The 15,065-nt window shown below is 34.2% G+C and overlaps 3 protein-coding genes across 3 annotated transcripts; 2 read left to right on the top strand and 1 right to left on the bottom strand.

Moving 5' to 3' along the window:
• Positions 1 to 453: 453 nt before the first annotated feature.
• HYL1 (dsRNA-binding domain-like superfamily protein) lies at positions 454 to 3,346 on the top strand. The gene is made up of 3 exons (XM_068625743.1): positions 454 to 659; positions 1,073 to 1,335; positions 2,232 to 3,346. Exons 1-3 carry the CDS (start codon positions 635 to 637, stop codon positions 3,003 to 3,005), a joined length of 1,062 nt encoding a protein of 353 aa, XP_068481844.1. The 5' UTR covers positions 454 to 634; the 3' UTR covers positions 3,006 to 3,346.
• A 1,313-nt stretch (positions 3,347 to 4,659) lies between these two features.
• RGTA1 (RAB geranylgeranyl transferase alpha subunit 1) lies at positions 4,660 to 9,500 on the top strand. Its single transcript, XM_068627789.1, has 8 exons — positions 4,660 to 4,975; positions 5,066 to 5,219; positions 5,334 to 5,494; positions 5,739 to 5,843; positions 6,376 to 7,161; positions 7,251 to 7,431; positions 7,975 to 8,158; positions 8,724 to 9,500. Exons 1-8 carry the CDS (start codon positions 4,860 to 4,862, stop codon positions 9,110 to 9,112), a joined length of 2,076 nt encoding a protein of 691 aa, XP_068483890.1. The 5' UTR covers positions 4,660 to 4,859; the 3' UTR covers positions 9,113 to 9,500.
• A 2,946-nt stretch (positions 9,501 to 12,446) lies between these two features.
• On the bottom strand, positions 12,447 to 13,671 carry LOC137822789 (uncharacterized). Its single transcript, XM_068627787.2, has one exon. It carries the CDS (start codon positions 13,413 to 13,415, stop codon positions 12,735 to 12,737), a length of 681 nt encoding a protein of 226 aa, XP_068483888.1. The 5' UTR covers positions 13,416 to 13,671; the 3' UTR covers positions 12,447 to 12,734.
• Positions 13,672 to 15,065: the final 1,394 nt, after the last annotated feature.

The raw sequence follows: 15,065 nt of genomic DNA, 5'->3' as shown, positions 1-15,065 counted from the left end.
GCAATTGCGCACCATATCACTGCACGCAATCATGGGGAAAAACCAAAAATACACTTATAAAAATAGGGTACATATAAAATTACATTCCGGATCCCCTTTTCCGGAACACAATAATCTCTTCCAGATAATTTTTTCTGAAATGTATTATTTTCAGTTCTGGATATTTTTATCCGGAGATTTTGATTTTCTTTTTCCGGATTTTTATATCCAAAACACAAAAATATATTTTGGATTTATTTTTCTAGAATGCATTATTTTCAATTCTGGATTTTTCTTTCCAGAATAAAGGATATTTTCGAAAATTTTGAAATTATGTTGGATGCAGAAAAGTGTTGGGTGCATGGAGCATTTGCCGTGAGTAATAGCATCAAATGGACCTGATGAATGGGCCTTTATCGGGTATTATGTACCCGAATTAAACGCGTCATAGCCACTTAATAAAACGAGAGCGGCGCATATTCCGGCATTGCCACGCACATCCTTCACACCAACTACCTTTTTCTCTTCTTTTATCTTCTCACACCGTTCCAAAATTCATCCACACTTTTCCCACACATCAAAATAGTGTTATTCAATTCAGAGTCTCAGAGTCACTCACTCCACACATCCTTCTGTAGCTCTCCCAGGCGAGGCCATGCCAACTAACGACGATTTTCAAGGTATTTTCCCTATCTTTTTTCAAATATTTATTTACATAATTGGAGTTAAAGATTTGATTTCTTGCTTCTATGAATCATTCTGTTGCTTTGGATGAGAGAGTGAGTTTTTTTACGAAATGTAGGGTTGAAGAGAAATGTGTTTTATGACCATCTGAGAAGGGATGTGTGATCAATTAGGTTTTCTTCCTAAGGTTTCAAAGTAATAGCTTGTTAAAAAATGTAATTTTTCATAGGGTTTGGTGCAATTTGATGTGACTTCTATGGTGTTGGTTTCTTGATAGAGGAAAGATTGGGTGGACATGAAATCATAGGTGGATCAGAGCTGGCTTAGTTGTCACGCTATTTGTATAGACTGGGATATTGCTGTGTATGTACTAACTAGTTGCATGTGTTTTTTTTTATATATATTTCAGGAGTTTCAAATTGCTATGTGTTCAAGAGTCGATTGCAGGAGTATGCGCAGAAGGCAGGGCTTCCCACGCCTGTCTATGAAACTGTCAAGGAAGGGCCTTCCCATGAGCCTTCTTTCAGGTCAACAGTGATAGTGAATGATGTTCGGTATGATTCTTTGCCTGGATTTTCCAACCGGAAGGCAGCAGAGCAGTCGGCTGCCGAGGTTGCTTTGGTGGAGTTGGCCAAATCGAATGTAGTTAATCAATCCATCACTCAACCTGTTGTAAGTACTCTTTAACCAGTATCAACCTTTTGTGGTTGCAAAGTGTGGGTTTTCACATGTTATACTGTGCTTCTCATGATATATGTTTAAAAAAAAACCCTTTTTGACCTATGTTGTTTAGGGTTTTTTTGGGTAAAAGTATGATTTTTCTTCCATTTTCTAATGCCTTTTTTCACCAGACGAAGTAACTAAAACCCAATGCAGGAAGTAACTAAAACCCAATGCAGGTTAAGCCTCACTACCTAGAGCGTTACAAGGAAATTTTTGGGCCTAATGCAAGTGTTTGAAACCCTTTTCCTTGATCATTCTGCAAAACGCTCCCTTTTACACTTTACAAACCTACTAATTATAGAATTTGTTATGTTCTATTTCTATTAATTTCACCACCAGCTTTCATTTTTTACCTCATTACTATGTTCTTATTTCTCTTATATTGATTGTTATTGTGTGCTTAAACTATGTAGGACTTCTTAATTATGGTTTTCTCAGTATTCACTTAGTATAAGTTATTTAGTGTGCTTTATTATATTTCAAATAGTGGTCATCCCACTTCTCACTATAGTGGTTTCAAAGTTTGCAACTGCACAGTGCTATCTGAGATTGATAACGATGCTTAATTAATAGAATATTTTTTGGCCAAGTAGAATTTCACTTTGCAAATTATATTTTCACCCACCTCAGTCATTATTTGATTATTGGAATATGCATGATTAGTGGTTATCTGATCTGACACTTTTAAGAGTGCATAGCTTTGTTGCGCTATTTTTTGGCATTTGTGCTTGTTGCATTGTCTCTCAACAGATATTACTTTTAGTTTCAACATTTTGGTCACCTTCAGCTGTACTAGTTATTGTGTATTTGCTGCCTCTGACCATGTTAGTGGTGTTTACTTCCAGCATGAAACAGGATTGTGCAAAAATTTACTTCAGGAATATGCCCAGAAAATGAACTACGCAATGCCTATGTATCAGTGCAAAAAGGATGAAACACCTGGTCGAGCATCAGTATTTTCATGTACGGTTGACATTGGAGGTATACTCTATATTGGGGGAGCAGCAAAAACCAAGAAGGAAGCAGAGATTAAAGCTGCCAGAACTGCTTTATTAGCTATCCAGTCAAGTGCAACTCATGCTTCCCAAAACCAGGTTGGCCATCCAAAGTTGACAGTCCTTCCATGTAGAAAAAGGGTTGCAGAATCCGTTTCTATAGCCGATGAAAATTCAAATACTCCAAAGCCCAAGAAAGCTAGATTTAAAAGGAAATCTTCTAAGAGGAAAAATCCTAGAGATAAGATAGGCCCGATTCATACTGAAAATGTTGTCGGTATTGGAACAAATATCAATCATGAAGTAGAAACACAAGCAAGTGTTAATGATGAATCTGGTGTGCATGAAATGAAATCTGAAAAATTCACTTCAGAAGTCATGAAGAATTTAGAGAATGGAATATCATTTAATTATCCCGAGAAAGAAGTGTTTGCTGTGGAGAGTTCTTTTGTTTTTGAAAATGGAAAGTCAGCAGAATTGTATTCCAAGGAGAACAATCTTGGTTCTGTTGTTGCAGAACTCTCTTCCGTGTCTAATGGAGACATATTGGAAACAAGTGTGGAGATGAACAAACAGCAATACAATGGAGAAATGGTTTCCGACCATTGTGTTGTAGGGGGTTGAGACTGAAAGTATTAAATTATTAGAATGGAAAGATTAAACTATTAGCATGGAAGATAAGATTCAAGCAATGCTGGGCATTTATTAATAGGAACCTTGAGGATTCCAACTGTTTTTCTTTGTTGGGTGTCACTCAATTAGGAAAGTAAAACATAGAATGTGATGATTTTCAAAGCATGTTGATAATTTTTATTAGTGATCTGATGAGGATGTGTAACACCATTTATTTATATTGTATTAGTACATTTGAGTTATGTTCCATTTGTCAGCGACATAGGAAGTGGATTTGGACGGGTCTGAGTTTATATGAAAAATGCAATTTCCTTTTCGAGTTTTACTCTAAATTTGAAATGTGTATAATAAAGGATTCACTGCATGTGTTGGTTGGTGGAAGCTCAGTTTCTTTCAAATGTTTTTTTAATTAAAAATTATACTGAAATTTAGTGTTAAGGATTTAATATTAATTTATTTTTTAAAAAATATTTAAATGAGTTATCTACCACTTTAATTTTTTTTATTATATATAGTCATTAATGTAAATCCTCTAAAACATACGAATTTTGATAAATTTTTGTTTTATACCATCCATTGTTTGGCGTGGAGAATTCTTCTTTTTGCTTTGTTTCTACAAGGAATAAAGATCACTTAAAATTGTAAACTATATTTTGTCAAATATAATTTTATCATAACAAATTGATGAGAGTTGTGACATTATTTTGAGAAATTTACTCCGACATTTAATGGAATTTGTTGCTAAGAAATTTACACACAAGAATAACTTTAATTTGTAGTAAGTGAAAATGTCCATTCTACTTATGTTAGAAAAAAAGTTGTATAACGTAATATTATTAATGCTAGGAACCTATGTTTTGAAAGAAATCTTAGAAATATACAACCTTTAGATAAAGGTAATAAAATCTCTACATAATCAAGAAAAATGTATATATCATGCAAATGCATCAAGGTGAGTCTATGTATTCATAATTTTAACTATTTTTTTTATTTAAAAGATATTGATGTTGCGGTTTACCATGAAGATCAAATCATCATTATTCTTGATTTTTTGTATTTTATATTGAAAATAATTTTCAGTAGAAATTTATTATAATGGATAAAGTCAATAACTTTATAATCTTGAAATTGAAAATGTATATTATCAGTTTATTTAATGAGACCAATTTAAGTGACGTTTTAATTGTACGAGGAAAGAACAAAAAAGTGCGGTATGTCAAATACAATTTTATCATATCAAAATATAAATTACATAACTAAAATACTGAATGACACAAAAAATGACATTTTGAAATTCTCATTTTTCAAAAAAAATATTATTCAGAATATATTAAAAAATTACATTACAAATTTTGAAAACATTATAGAAAAAATATATTCCAAATATTTTTTAAACTATGTAATGGAAGGTTTTGAGAATAATTTAAAACATTTATAGGATATTTTTATAAAAGGTAAATTTTTCTATTTTCAAGAAAGTTTTTCAAATTGGCTTTCGAAAATAATAATTGAGTTGTGACTTTGGTGTTTTCTAAGATGTCTTAAACTCCAAAATGAAAATTATTTTTTGAAAAGTTTATTTTATAATAGGTAAAAGTTATTTCAAAATACATCTTCAAATTCTCATTTTGTAATATTATTTTTCAGAATATTAGCACAAGATTGTTTTGATATATTCTGAATAAGATTTTGTAAGAAATTTAAAACATTATTTTTGTTTATGAGAACAAAAATTACACAAACTCTAAACCCTATTATTAATTATTAGAGAACAATGAGATCTGGTGAAACACTATAACTCAAAACGACGGCGAAGGGCCGAAGAAGTGTGAATTACGTTTGAAAATGCACGGTAGGCCTCGCAAAGCGTTGAAGCAAGAAGATGAAGCTGCTTTATCTGCCAAAACTCAAAAGCTTCGTTCACTTCAAGCTCACTTTCTTGCTAATCACCACAATCGCATGTTGCTTCTTCCTCCTTCAACTCTCTCTCTCTCTTTCTCTTTCTCTTCTCCTTCGATTAATTCCAATTGCGCAAATTTGGTTGGTTGCAGATATAGCAAGGAAGCTCTAGATGTGAGTGCGAAGCTTCTAGAAATTAATCCAGAGTGCTACACAGCTTGGAATTACAGAAAACTCGCCGTTCAACACCTCCTCTCTAACTCTGATTCCGATCCTCATTCTATCTTCCAAGACGAGCTCAAACTCGTGCGTGTTCACTCTCAGTTAATCTGGTTCAATTACTTGGATAAATAATTAGTTTATTTTATTTTTTCTGTGAATCGAATTGCCAGAGTTTGTTATTTGTTTCCAATGGTTTAGGTGGAGATCGCGCTGAGGAAGAATTTCAAGTCTTACGGCGCTTGGCATCACAGAAAATGGGTGCTCAGCCAGGGGCATTCGTCCATCGACAACGAAATGCGCCTTCTGAATGGTTTTCAGAAGGCCGATCCTCGAAATTTTCACGCGTGGAATTACCGAAGGTTTAATACTGCTTCCTTTTGATGTTCTCTTTTCAACCAGAGAAAGAAAATTATTCAATTTTGAGAAATTTTTTGTTTCTCCTGTTTATTTGTAATAGTTAATAAAAGTTAACTTTTGCATTTTGAAAAATGAAATAAACACGTTTTCAATGCAGTTTTGCGAAATAATTCTATTTAACTGCCACTTGAATGCTGAACTAAACTGTTAGGTTGGTTTCTTTTTTTGTGTTGATTTTACTTCCAGGTTTGTGACCGAACTGATGAAACGATCTGATGAGGATGAGTTGAAGTACACGGAGGAAGTTATAGGGGCTAATTTCAGTAATTACTCTGCATGGCACAATCGTAGGTAGTTATAACTAGAACTTTACTCATTCAAAGGGGCATTCTTGTGCTTGCTGACTGTATGCGTTTTCTGTACGGAGCCACTCCTTTAATTACCTGAGTTATAAGTATGTTTTTCGGAACTTGTGAATTGACCATGGACTGTTTTGCTTGTGTTTGCATGTGCCTCTGAAAAGGCATGAAATTGAAATGTTTGGAATAACGTTGTATCTTCGTATTGTACGTCTTGTTGACATATTGTTTACATATATTTGTTTTATTCTTGAGTCATGTCCGCAAAATAAGCATTGGCATTTATCAACTCTACATAATTAAATGTTTTCCATGTGAGCCTTCGAGGTGCACTTTTGATATCTAAGCTTGATCAATTGTGACCAAGACACATGCAACTTAAAGGAACTGCATTCTTTAGGACTTTATTTCATGGGTAAAATTTAACTAGTCTTGATTAACCAAAATTTGTTTATCTAAACCAAAAGCTGAGAAATGTGTATCAACTAATTTTATTAATACATATTGCATTTGGAATTTTTCAGTGTGCTTTTGTCTAGTTTGTTGAAAAGAAAGGTTGAAGGATATTTCCCAAAAGAAATTTTTTTGAAAGAGGAGTTTGAGCATGTCCACAATGCTATCTTTACTGATCCAGATGATCAGAGTGGCTGGTTTTATCATCTTTGGCTTATTGATCAAACAGTGAAAACTGATGCTCCTCTACTTGTTTCGTCTTGGCCATCCCATGGATCTAATATAACTGTAATTAGGGACAACGGCCTTCATGGCTGTGGTTTGTCTCTGCTAAATGGTACACTATCAGACACTAGAACTCTACCGATCATTCTTGATTTCAATCAAGCTGTAGAAGGAATAAACTCATCCACAGTGTCTATTAAATCTGAACTTTTAAAGGAGGAACTTGTTTGGAAACCACTTTCAACGAGCAATTCAAATACTGCTCAAGTTTGGGTTGTATATCTAAACCTTGGAAATATGGAACTTCAACAGTCAAAAACCTACTCTGTAGATATCAGCATTGGACATTCTAAGGGTATTGTATCTTCTAATGAAAATCACTACGCTGATCCTTCCCAAATTTCCTTTAAGGTGTTTGTACAGACTGCATCTATTGAACATTCTGAAGGACAGGGTGGAAAAAAGACTACATGGAAGCATACAAATTTCCATAAAATTGATCATTTTAAGGAATCAGATTCCATTATTTCTGCTGTTCAAAATCACCATATTCCAACAACTTCCAATTGGCACACTGAGGAAATTGGTGAAGAAATAACTAAATTTCGGGATTTATTGTCAGACTATGATTGGTAAGGTTTATTTATTAAATAGATAACATTGTGATTTGAAATGCCACCTTGGAAGTTTTATTTCTAGATAATCCCTTTTCTTTTTTTAGTAAAATTGGAAAGCTTACTCTTGCAAGACTTTTGACTGCTCTTGATTCGTTATCATCTCAACATGATGGAAGAATATCTAACACTGAAGAAATTCTTCAACTTTACACCGATCTGATGAAGTTGGATCCAACACATTTTCTATACTACAAAGACGAGCATAGTCTAATATCACTAAAGCAGGTAATTTACTTTTTTTCAGAATTAGCTATCTATCATAACATGATCTCATTCGACTTTCACTGTTGTTGATAAAGATGTCAAATACTCTTGTGAATATCTGTCAGCATTTGTTAATATGACAATGATAACAGCTAGAATATATGGACCTTGCATTCTTGTATCTGTTGTCAAATGAGATTGTTTACTTCTCTGTTTTCAAATTAAAATCAGCAAACATGACTGGGAATATATGTATTTGTTTTTGACAGAAAAGTATTTTTCACGATTCCCATTTGAGATGTGGGAAAAAAGTGAAAGCTGAAAATATTTTCGGAATCAAACTGGCATTTTGTAGAAAAATCAGTTGACTGGAGAAAAGGCATTTAGAAAACAAAAGAATTTTCTATTTTTTTTATTCTGGTTTTCCTATAAAATCGTGCTAGACTTTTGAAGCTTTTATCTGGCCTTGGTGGTGTATATTTACTTTAGCTTTACAATTGTCCAATTGTCTGTATCTTCCACAATACATCATTTTTCTCTTTTTATGTTTTTATGATTCTGCAGATAACTTCAACTAGGGACTCTTTACTACCATACTGCCACTACTATAAAGATGCAACAGAAACAATCACTGGTTATGTTTCTCTACAATTACAAAATCTATCATTGTCTCGACTGGGATCCATTGAGAATTTATTGTGGGTGCAAATGCTAGACCTTAGCCACAACGAACTTCAATCCATTGAAGGTAAAACTCGTGTATCTTATAAATTTGTTGTAACTTAGTTTTTCCATCTGTTCAAATACAACAATAACCTATCCATATTCCTTATTATTGGGCTGAACAACACGTATTCTAGCACATTTATCATACATTCTTGAAACCCCTTAATATTTTATACTTATTAAAGTGCATAAAGTTATGCTATTCTATTTTCTCTTTAACTTACTCAACAAAATGTTTTAGTTGTATTAGCAACCCACTAGTCCTGTTTCTATCCACGTTTCCTTCACCAATTAAGCACAAGCTATCCTCCTTTTGAATCTATTTAGCTTCAGCAAACTACTGATATCAACAGTTTAATGAAATTTAATAAATTAATATTAATGATTTAAATGTTATTTTGTTTCTTGCAATATATATTTACTCAGTTATAACAAACATGATTTCCAAGTTCTTATGCTGAGGAATTCAATCCTGAAAGGTTGTCTCTAGCTTAGGCTATATCCTTGGCTAATCACTTTTTGGAAAGTTTAGCTTTTGACGTATCTAAAAATTGAAGTAAATATCTCATACTTAATCTTTTTGACAGGATTGGAGGCAATGCAACTTCTATCTTGCTTAAATCTGAGTCATAATAAAATTGGTAGCTTTACTGCTTTGGGGCCTCTCAGATTGGTTAAGTCACTTAAAGTGCTGAATATCTCCTACAATGAGTTGGGTTGTCACTCAGTTGACACAACGAGATACTTATGCCCGTCTCCTCTATCTCACACCGAAGAATTTGCATGGGACCGTTTTGAAATCCTCACTGGCAGTGTTAGCGCCACAAAATTCTGGGAAGTTTTCTTGATTTTTGGAAGTTTGACATTGACAGAATTAAACATAATAGGGAATGCAGTAGCCGATGAAAACTTCAGGTCATTTCTTGTCAAAGTTTTGCCAACGCTCAAGTGGCTAGATGACGAAGAACTATCTTGACCTGTCTTGGCTTTTAGAGATGCGGTTTTTTCTTACTGGTATAATGTGAAGATATTGTCAAACATAACATTTCTTAACCCGTTTTGCATTTGGTCCTAGTTGGTATCAGGTGTACTGTCTATACTACAAATTCCGAGTGACTTCTTGGATAAGTAATACAAGCTCCTTGCTCAAATCTCTGCTTCGCCTTAAGCCGTGAAGAAGATGCAGTTTATACGATCGGTGATATTAGGCTTGAATTACTCTATTTATGTAATTTTTGATGCTGAGACATGAAGGTGTAGTCCGTCCTTGTGAAGGACGAAGTATAATTTGTGTATCAATCTCATGTTGCTTTGATCTTAAACTTTTATTTTGAACATTGTATGCTTAAAAAACGGTTCTATGACTTGCTGCCTTGCTTTGCTAGGAGTAAATTGATTTAGAAATAGAAAAAAGACAAGTTACGAATTGAAGAGGTTTTGAAATATTTAGGAAATTGAAGTTGTATTAAGAATAACTTTACACGATCCAAGTTGGATGCTGCGGAAAAAGGTCTCCAAGAATGAACTAAAATGTTCACAGAAAGTTTATGAGGCCCAAAACTTCATACATGTTACTCACTTTGAAAATATATAGTCTTTATATAAAGGCAATTGCTTCCTGCGCCATATTACTGCAAAATGTTCTTAAAAAAATGGGTACATATAAAAATACATTTCAGACTCCCTTTTTTGAACACAATAATCTCTTTTGGATATATTTTTCAAAATGTATTATTTTCAATTCTGGATTTTTTATCTAGAATGGAATTTTGATTTTTTTTTGAATTTTTATTTCTGGAACACAATAATCTCCTATGGATCTACTTTTCCAGAATGGATTATTTTCAATTTTGGATTTTTATTTTCGAAATAAATCGGAATTTGAAAATTTTGTTAGGTGCCGGCTCAAAAATGTTGGGTGTAGTCTTTGCCATATATAAATCTTTTAAAATTTTGAAAACTGTCATTGCCTTTTGAAATGCTCAAAATGCATAACTAAATTACTTAGGAGCTTAGTTCACAATAATGCAATCTTACCAAAATGGATCAGAATAATCTTGATATACTGTCCAGTATTGTTCGTTAGGGTCAAATTAATTCTTTCAAATCAGATATTGTCGGAAGACTCAAAGCAATCCAAGGAAATAATCATCAAAACGTTGTTCTTGTTCCTCTAGTTTCCTAAGTGGACCACGGCTGGAAAGTTTTCTGAACGTGATAGGTGCGTACTGGTAGAAAACCTTAAAAAATGGAAGACATTGGTTTCGGGTGGCAGATGCTCAAAAATGCCTTTCAAAGTAGACTGATGGCTGAAGCTGCAAATGAAAGTATAGTCTTTCGAGAAAAGAAGTTGGGGTGTATTGGTTGGAAGTGTTTTAGAAAGATTGAGAAGTGATCTGTTCAGAAGGAACGAGTAAAACAGTGAGCAGAAGTTATCATACAACGCAGCATGTGGGACACGGGTCAATGTTTTAATGGAATGGAACATTTTCAAATACGTATGTCATACAAGTAATTAAGCTTTTTTTTTCTAGTTTTTGACGTCTCACAAATTCTGTTTACCACGCTTATGAAGTTATGGGAAACGGTTACAAGAAAAAAGGTATGTCTTACTTCTTTTTACAACGCATTCAATACAAGTCCACTAATGCATAATTTGAAATCGAATTGAGTTATTAATTATGTTCGTGCAAACACAAGCTGGCGACTTAATCAGAAATCATTTTATTTACTCGTGCTGAATATTGAAAATTAATAAATATCTATCTCAAATTCTAAATCAAGTAGTTTTTCCTCAATTGAAAATCAATCGATTGGTACTTAGGACGAACTTAGCTTTTAGGTTCTACGTCTAGTGATTAATACCTGTAAAATAGATCCTTAAAAACAGCTAAAAAAGTGGGTTTAGGGTTGTTCCTGCTTTACATACGAGGGTTGTTCTTGCAATTGAGGAACATGTCATTGACGACATGCCGAAGAAGTAATCCATGTAAAAACACAGAATCAATCCTTAGAGCACACACACTTTTGTAATTACTGAGACAGCTCAGTATCCAAATATGAAATTCAACCCAAAAACAATTCATAATATAGTACTCAGCATTATATACCAATTTGATTGAGATGGTAAATCTAGCAACCAAAGCAGCAGATGCTGAGTGATATGATTCTAATAATCATGCTGCATGGTCTAAGACATTTATACAGCAAAGGGCTCTCAGCATCCACCCTAGTAATCTATCCACAGCATGCCTCTCTTATTTATTTATTTATTTCTAAATAGTACAAAATTATACTTGGTCCAATTTTTTTTAAAAAAAGTTAATTTAATTTACATGTTTTTAACATAGTTCAGAATTAATCAGTGATTCAAAGTTGTTCTTTGGTCCACTTAGATTTCATTTTCCTTATTCATCACACTTAACCTCTTTTTCCTACCTCTGCAGTACCTCAACTTTTTTTTTTAATTTTGGCAAGAACAAGAACAAAAAATAGTTACTCCTCAATTGGAGTGGCATTTTAGGGTGGGGTTTCACACCTAAAACAAAACTTTAATTTTTATTTCAGGAGGAAAAAAAGAAGATCAGTGAATGAAAGAACAAACATTGGAGAGGTAAGAGGAAGAATTGGGTGTCAGATGAGTGTACGTGAGATGATGAAGAGAATTAGAATTGGGTGTCAGATGAGTGTACGTGAGATGATGAAGAGAATTAGAATTGGGTGTCAGATGAGTGTACGTGAGATGATGAAGAGAATTATTACTAAGAAGTGAACTTTACAAATTAAATTAGCTTATTAGCTTCTGAGTATCCACTTCTGAGTCATCTATAGTAAATGTTCAGAAAAAACCCTTAACAGGAATTCTCTGAGGTGGGGAAATACCGTGGAAGAGAGGAGGAGAAACGAAGAAATTGATGGGGTAATTTTAAATATTAACGTAGTTAAACTTAAAACTAACACGAAGGATCGTTTTAAGGTAGTTTTACAAAAGTGCATTTTTTAAAAGTAAGAAATCAAACTGAATAAAATGGTAATAAAACTTTCAAAGCAAAAAGAACACAAACATGACCGAAAAATGGAATATTACACTTTGAAGCGTGGCAATCCTAGCCATTATGGAGGCATCGAGTAACTGCTAACTGTAAAAGATAAAAACAACTGCCTGTATATGTAATGGTACTGTGACTTTTTGGCAGAAGAAGGTCCCCTCACCAATTGTTTTCATGTGTTTGCATTTAGTCATTTTCTTCAGAGTTAGTTCTTTTTAGTAGTTCTGAATTAAGTACATTTCATAAAAAGCACTCCTGTTCTTGTGTTCTCACCAACATACTTAGGAACAGAACATAAAAGAGATTTTAGGGTTTAGGTTTACAGAAAATGAAAAGTTGAATGAAATACAAGGTAGTGTGTGAGGTAAGAAAAATTTCCCTCACTATACGTAAATTTTCGTAATTTAACACCTGTAGAATTGAAATCCTTGGGCGAAAATCATTATTGATGCTAGTGCTATACTTAAACATCCAATCACTGCATCCATAATTGAAGACTATAAACAACCATATTAGTAATAAACATACAACAACCAAAGCGAAGACATCTCAAACCTTTGATTCGGTAGACGAACCCAACCTTTTGAGAGCTTCCTGAGCCACATTCAATTGCGGCTCCAATTCGAGAGCCTCTTTATAAGCCTTCTTCGCTTCCTCTCCCATCTCATTTCCCTCACAACACTCTCCCAACATGCACCACGCTTTCGCGTTCCGCGGACTCAGCTTCACCGACTCGTTCAAATCCGCCAGCACCGAGTCAGCGCGCCGCTCGCTCAACGCGATCTTCAGCTCCGCTCTCTTCAGCAGCGCGTCGCCTCTCTCGTCGGCCGCCAGCGACGCCGCAGCCAGTGGAGACAGCGCGGCGTCCAGCGCGTCCAGCGCGTTGCTACGGAAGCCCTGGAGATCGAGCGCCATGGACTTCAAGAAGTGCGAGGCGGCGTCCTTGGGATCAAGCTCGATGGCCTTCTCGGCTTCCGCTAGGGCCTGTTTAGCGAGGGAAGTTGTGACGGAGGCGGTTTTGGATCTTCTGGCTTGCGCGATGAGTTGCGCGCCTTTGACGAAATGGCCTTTGGCTTGGACGGCGCGTGGGTTTGGGGGACGGTAGCGGAGCTTGGCATAGAGGCGCTGGGGAATGCCGTGCATCCAGAGGAAGGAGAAGATGGCGAGGGAGATGACAATGACTTGTAGCGCAATATCGCGAATCATTGCTTTTTTCTCATCGGGCTCCATTTTTTGGATTGCGGTGGTAGTAACGGATCTGCAGAAGGAGGGATATATAGATAGATTGATGGAAGAGAAGAGTAGAGGAGATGATGATAAGAATTTATTTTCTGGTCTTCAGTCAGAGACTCTATGCGTAGCCGCCATGCTTTGACTATTCCTTTACCTTCACTCCAGGTAAAGGAACTAATGCACATTTATTTATGGAAAATCTTACTTTATTTATTGTTTTAAACTATTCCCTCCACTATTTTCTAAACTAATCAAAACATAATTCAATTATGTTTCTCACTATTTTATATCGCCTCTTCACCCTTAACCTCTCACCATCATAAATAATTTTCTAATTCTACCACTTTTTCCTTCCTATTATAGGAGAGAGAAAACAGGACAACCCATTACTTTTTTTTTTCTTTTTCTTCAATTTCACTATTGAAGTTGTATTTTACTATCAAATTCTTAATTTTGTCAAATTTATCCGTGGCCTTTCACCAAAGTGATAACCTGTAACAATATAAAATAATATTTTAATAAAGTAATGTAGTATTAGAACACATGAGATATACTAAAAAAAAGTTTATATGTTTAATGTAAAAATATTACTTTAATTTTTTTCTCTCTGAGTATATTTTAATAATATTTTTTAAAAACACTCGGTTAATTTGGATATTTTATCCAATTTTACGTGAATATTATTAAAATGGAGTAATATTTTTAAAGTTATGAATATGATGTGACACCACCTTATTTTGAGGAAGTCGTGTTAATCTAACACGAGTTTGTTTACCGTCTCGGTGAAGTTGTGTGAATCATGACGACTTTAACGTTGATGAAGAAGTTGTGTGGTTACTTTGTTTAATTTAATTTTTTTATCATTTTAGTGAAATCGTCTTAGAATTTAATAACTATAGTTGATGTTATTGAAAGCTGAAATCGTGTATGGTTCACACAACTGAATATACTTTAATTAAGACAACATTCGAGGTTGCATGCTACTTCTATAGTGTTGGGCTTGGAAATACATTAACTGCAAAAGACATTAATATTGCACTTGATTTTCTATTTGAAAAATTGTACATTTATTAGTAAGTTGACAAACTAACACATTTTATGATGTACTTATACTTGTATAAATTTTGCAGTTCTTCTTATTAGTATGACACGCTACAAAACACTGACCAACTCCAACTTAACCTCGTTGATAACCAGGTTGAATCTTCTTCTCATGGTCATGTAATAATTACATGATCAATCATGTGGCCAGTCCAACGAGTTCGATTTTTATCAATCTCCAATGACCATGTACACGGATAATCATCATCACATGTCTTTCCCATCTCCGTTCTAGTAGGTTTCGTACACATACAACATTTTTTTTCTAATCAACTAGATGAAAATATGTTCAAAACTTCAACATTCATTTGTATACAATCTAACATCATCCATGCACTATTATTGATCTATAATGCCCTCATAAGGACCCAATAATCGGTCACAATGATGATCACGAAGACAAAGACCATAACAAAGATCCAGTCTACCTCCTCCCACATCAACAAAGCATAAACCTCAAAAGAAACCGAAAAGACAAATAAAAAATCTCCTTGTAACATATGTCATTTTATAAATAAATTATTTCCATCATGTAACAAATTTGAA

This window comes from Phaseolus vulgaris, chromosome 9 (assembly GCF_051622355.1).
Source record: "Phaseolus vulgaris cultivar YP4 chromosome 9, ASM5162235v1, whole genome shotgun sequence".
In the NCBI taxonomy this organism is placed as follows: Eukaryota; Viridiplantae; Streptophyta; class Magnoliopsida; order Fabales; family Fabaceae; genus Phaseolus; species Phaseolus vulgaris.
This window is presented reverse-complemented; position numbering and strand designations above follow the sequence as displayed.

Coding starts and splice junctions, on each gene's coding strand:
- HYL1 (XM_068625743.1), top strand. CDS start 635: ATGCCAACTAACGACGATTTTCAAG. Junction 660..1,072: donor AACTAACGACGATTTTCAAG/GTATTTTCCCTA, acceptor TATATATTTCAG/GAGTTTCAAATTGCTATGTG. Junction 1,336..2,231: donor AATCCATCACTCAACCTGTT/GTAAGTACTCTT, acceptor GTTTACTTCCAG/CATGAAACAGGATTGTGCAA.
- RGTA1 (XM_068627789.1), top strand. CDS start 4,860: ATGCACGGTAGGCCTCGCAAAGCGTTGAAGCAAGAAGATGAAGCTGCT. Junction 7,432..7,974: donor GTCTAATATCACTAAAGCAG/GTAATTTACTTT, acceptor ATGATTCTGCAG/ATAACTTCAACTAGGGACTC. Junction 8,159..8,723: donor CGAACTTCAATCCATTGAAG/GTAAAACTCGTG, acceptor TCTTTTTGACAG/GATTGGAGGCAATGCAACTT.
- LOC137822789 (XM_068627787.2), bottom strand. CDS start 13,415: ATGGAGCCCGATGAGAAAAAAGCAATGATTCGCGATATTGCGCTACAA.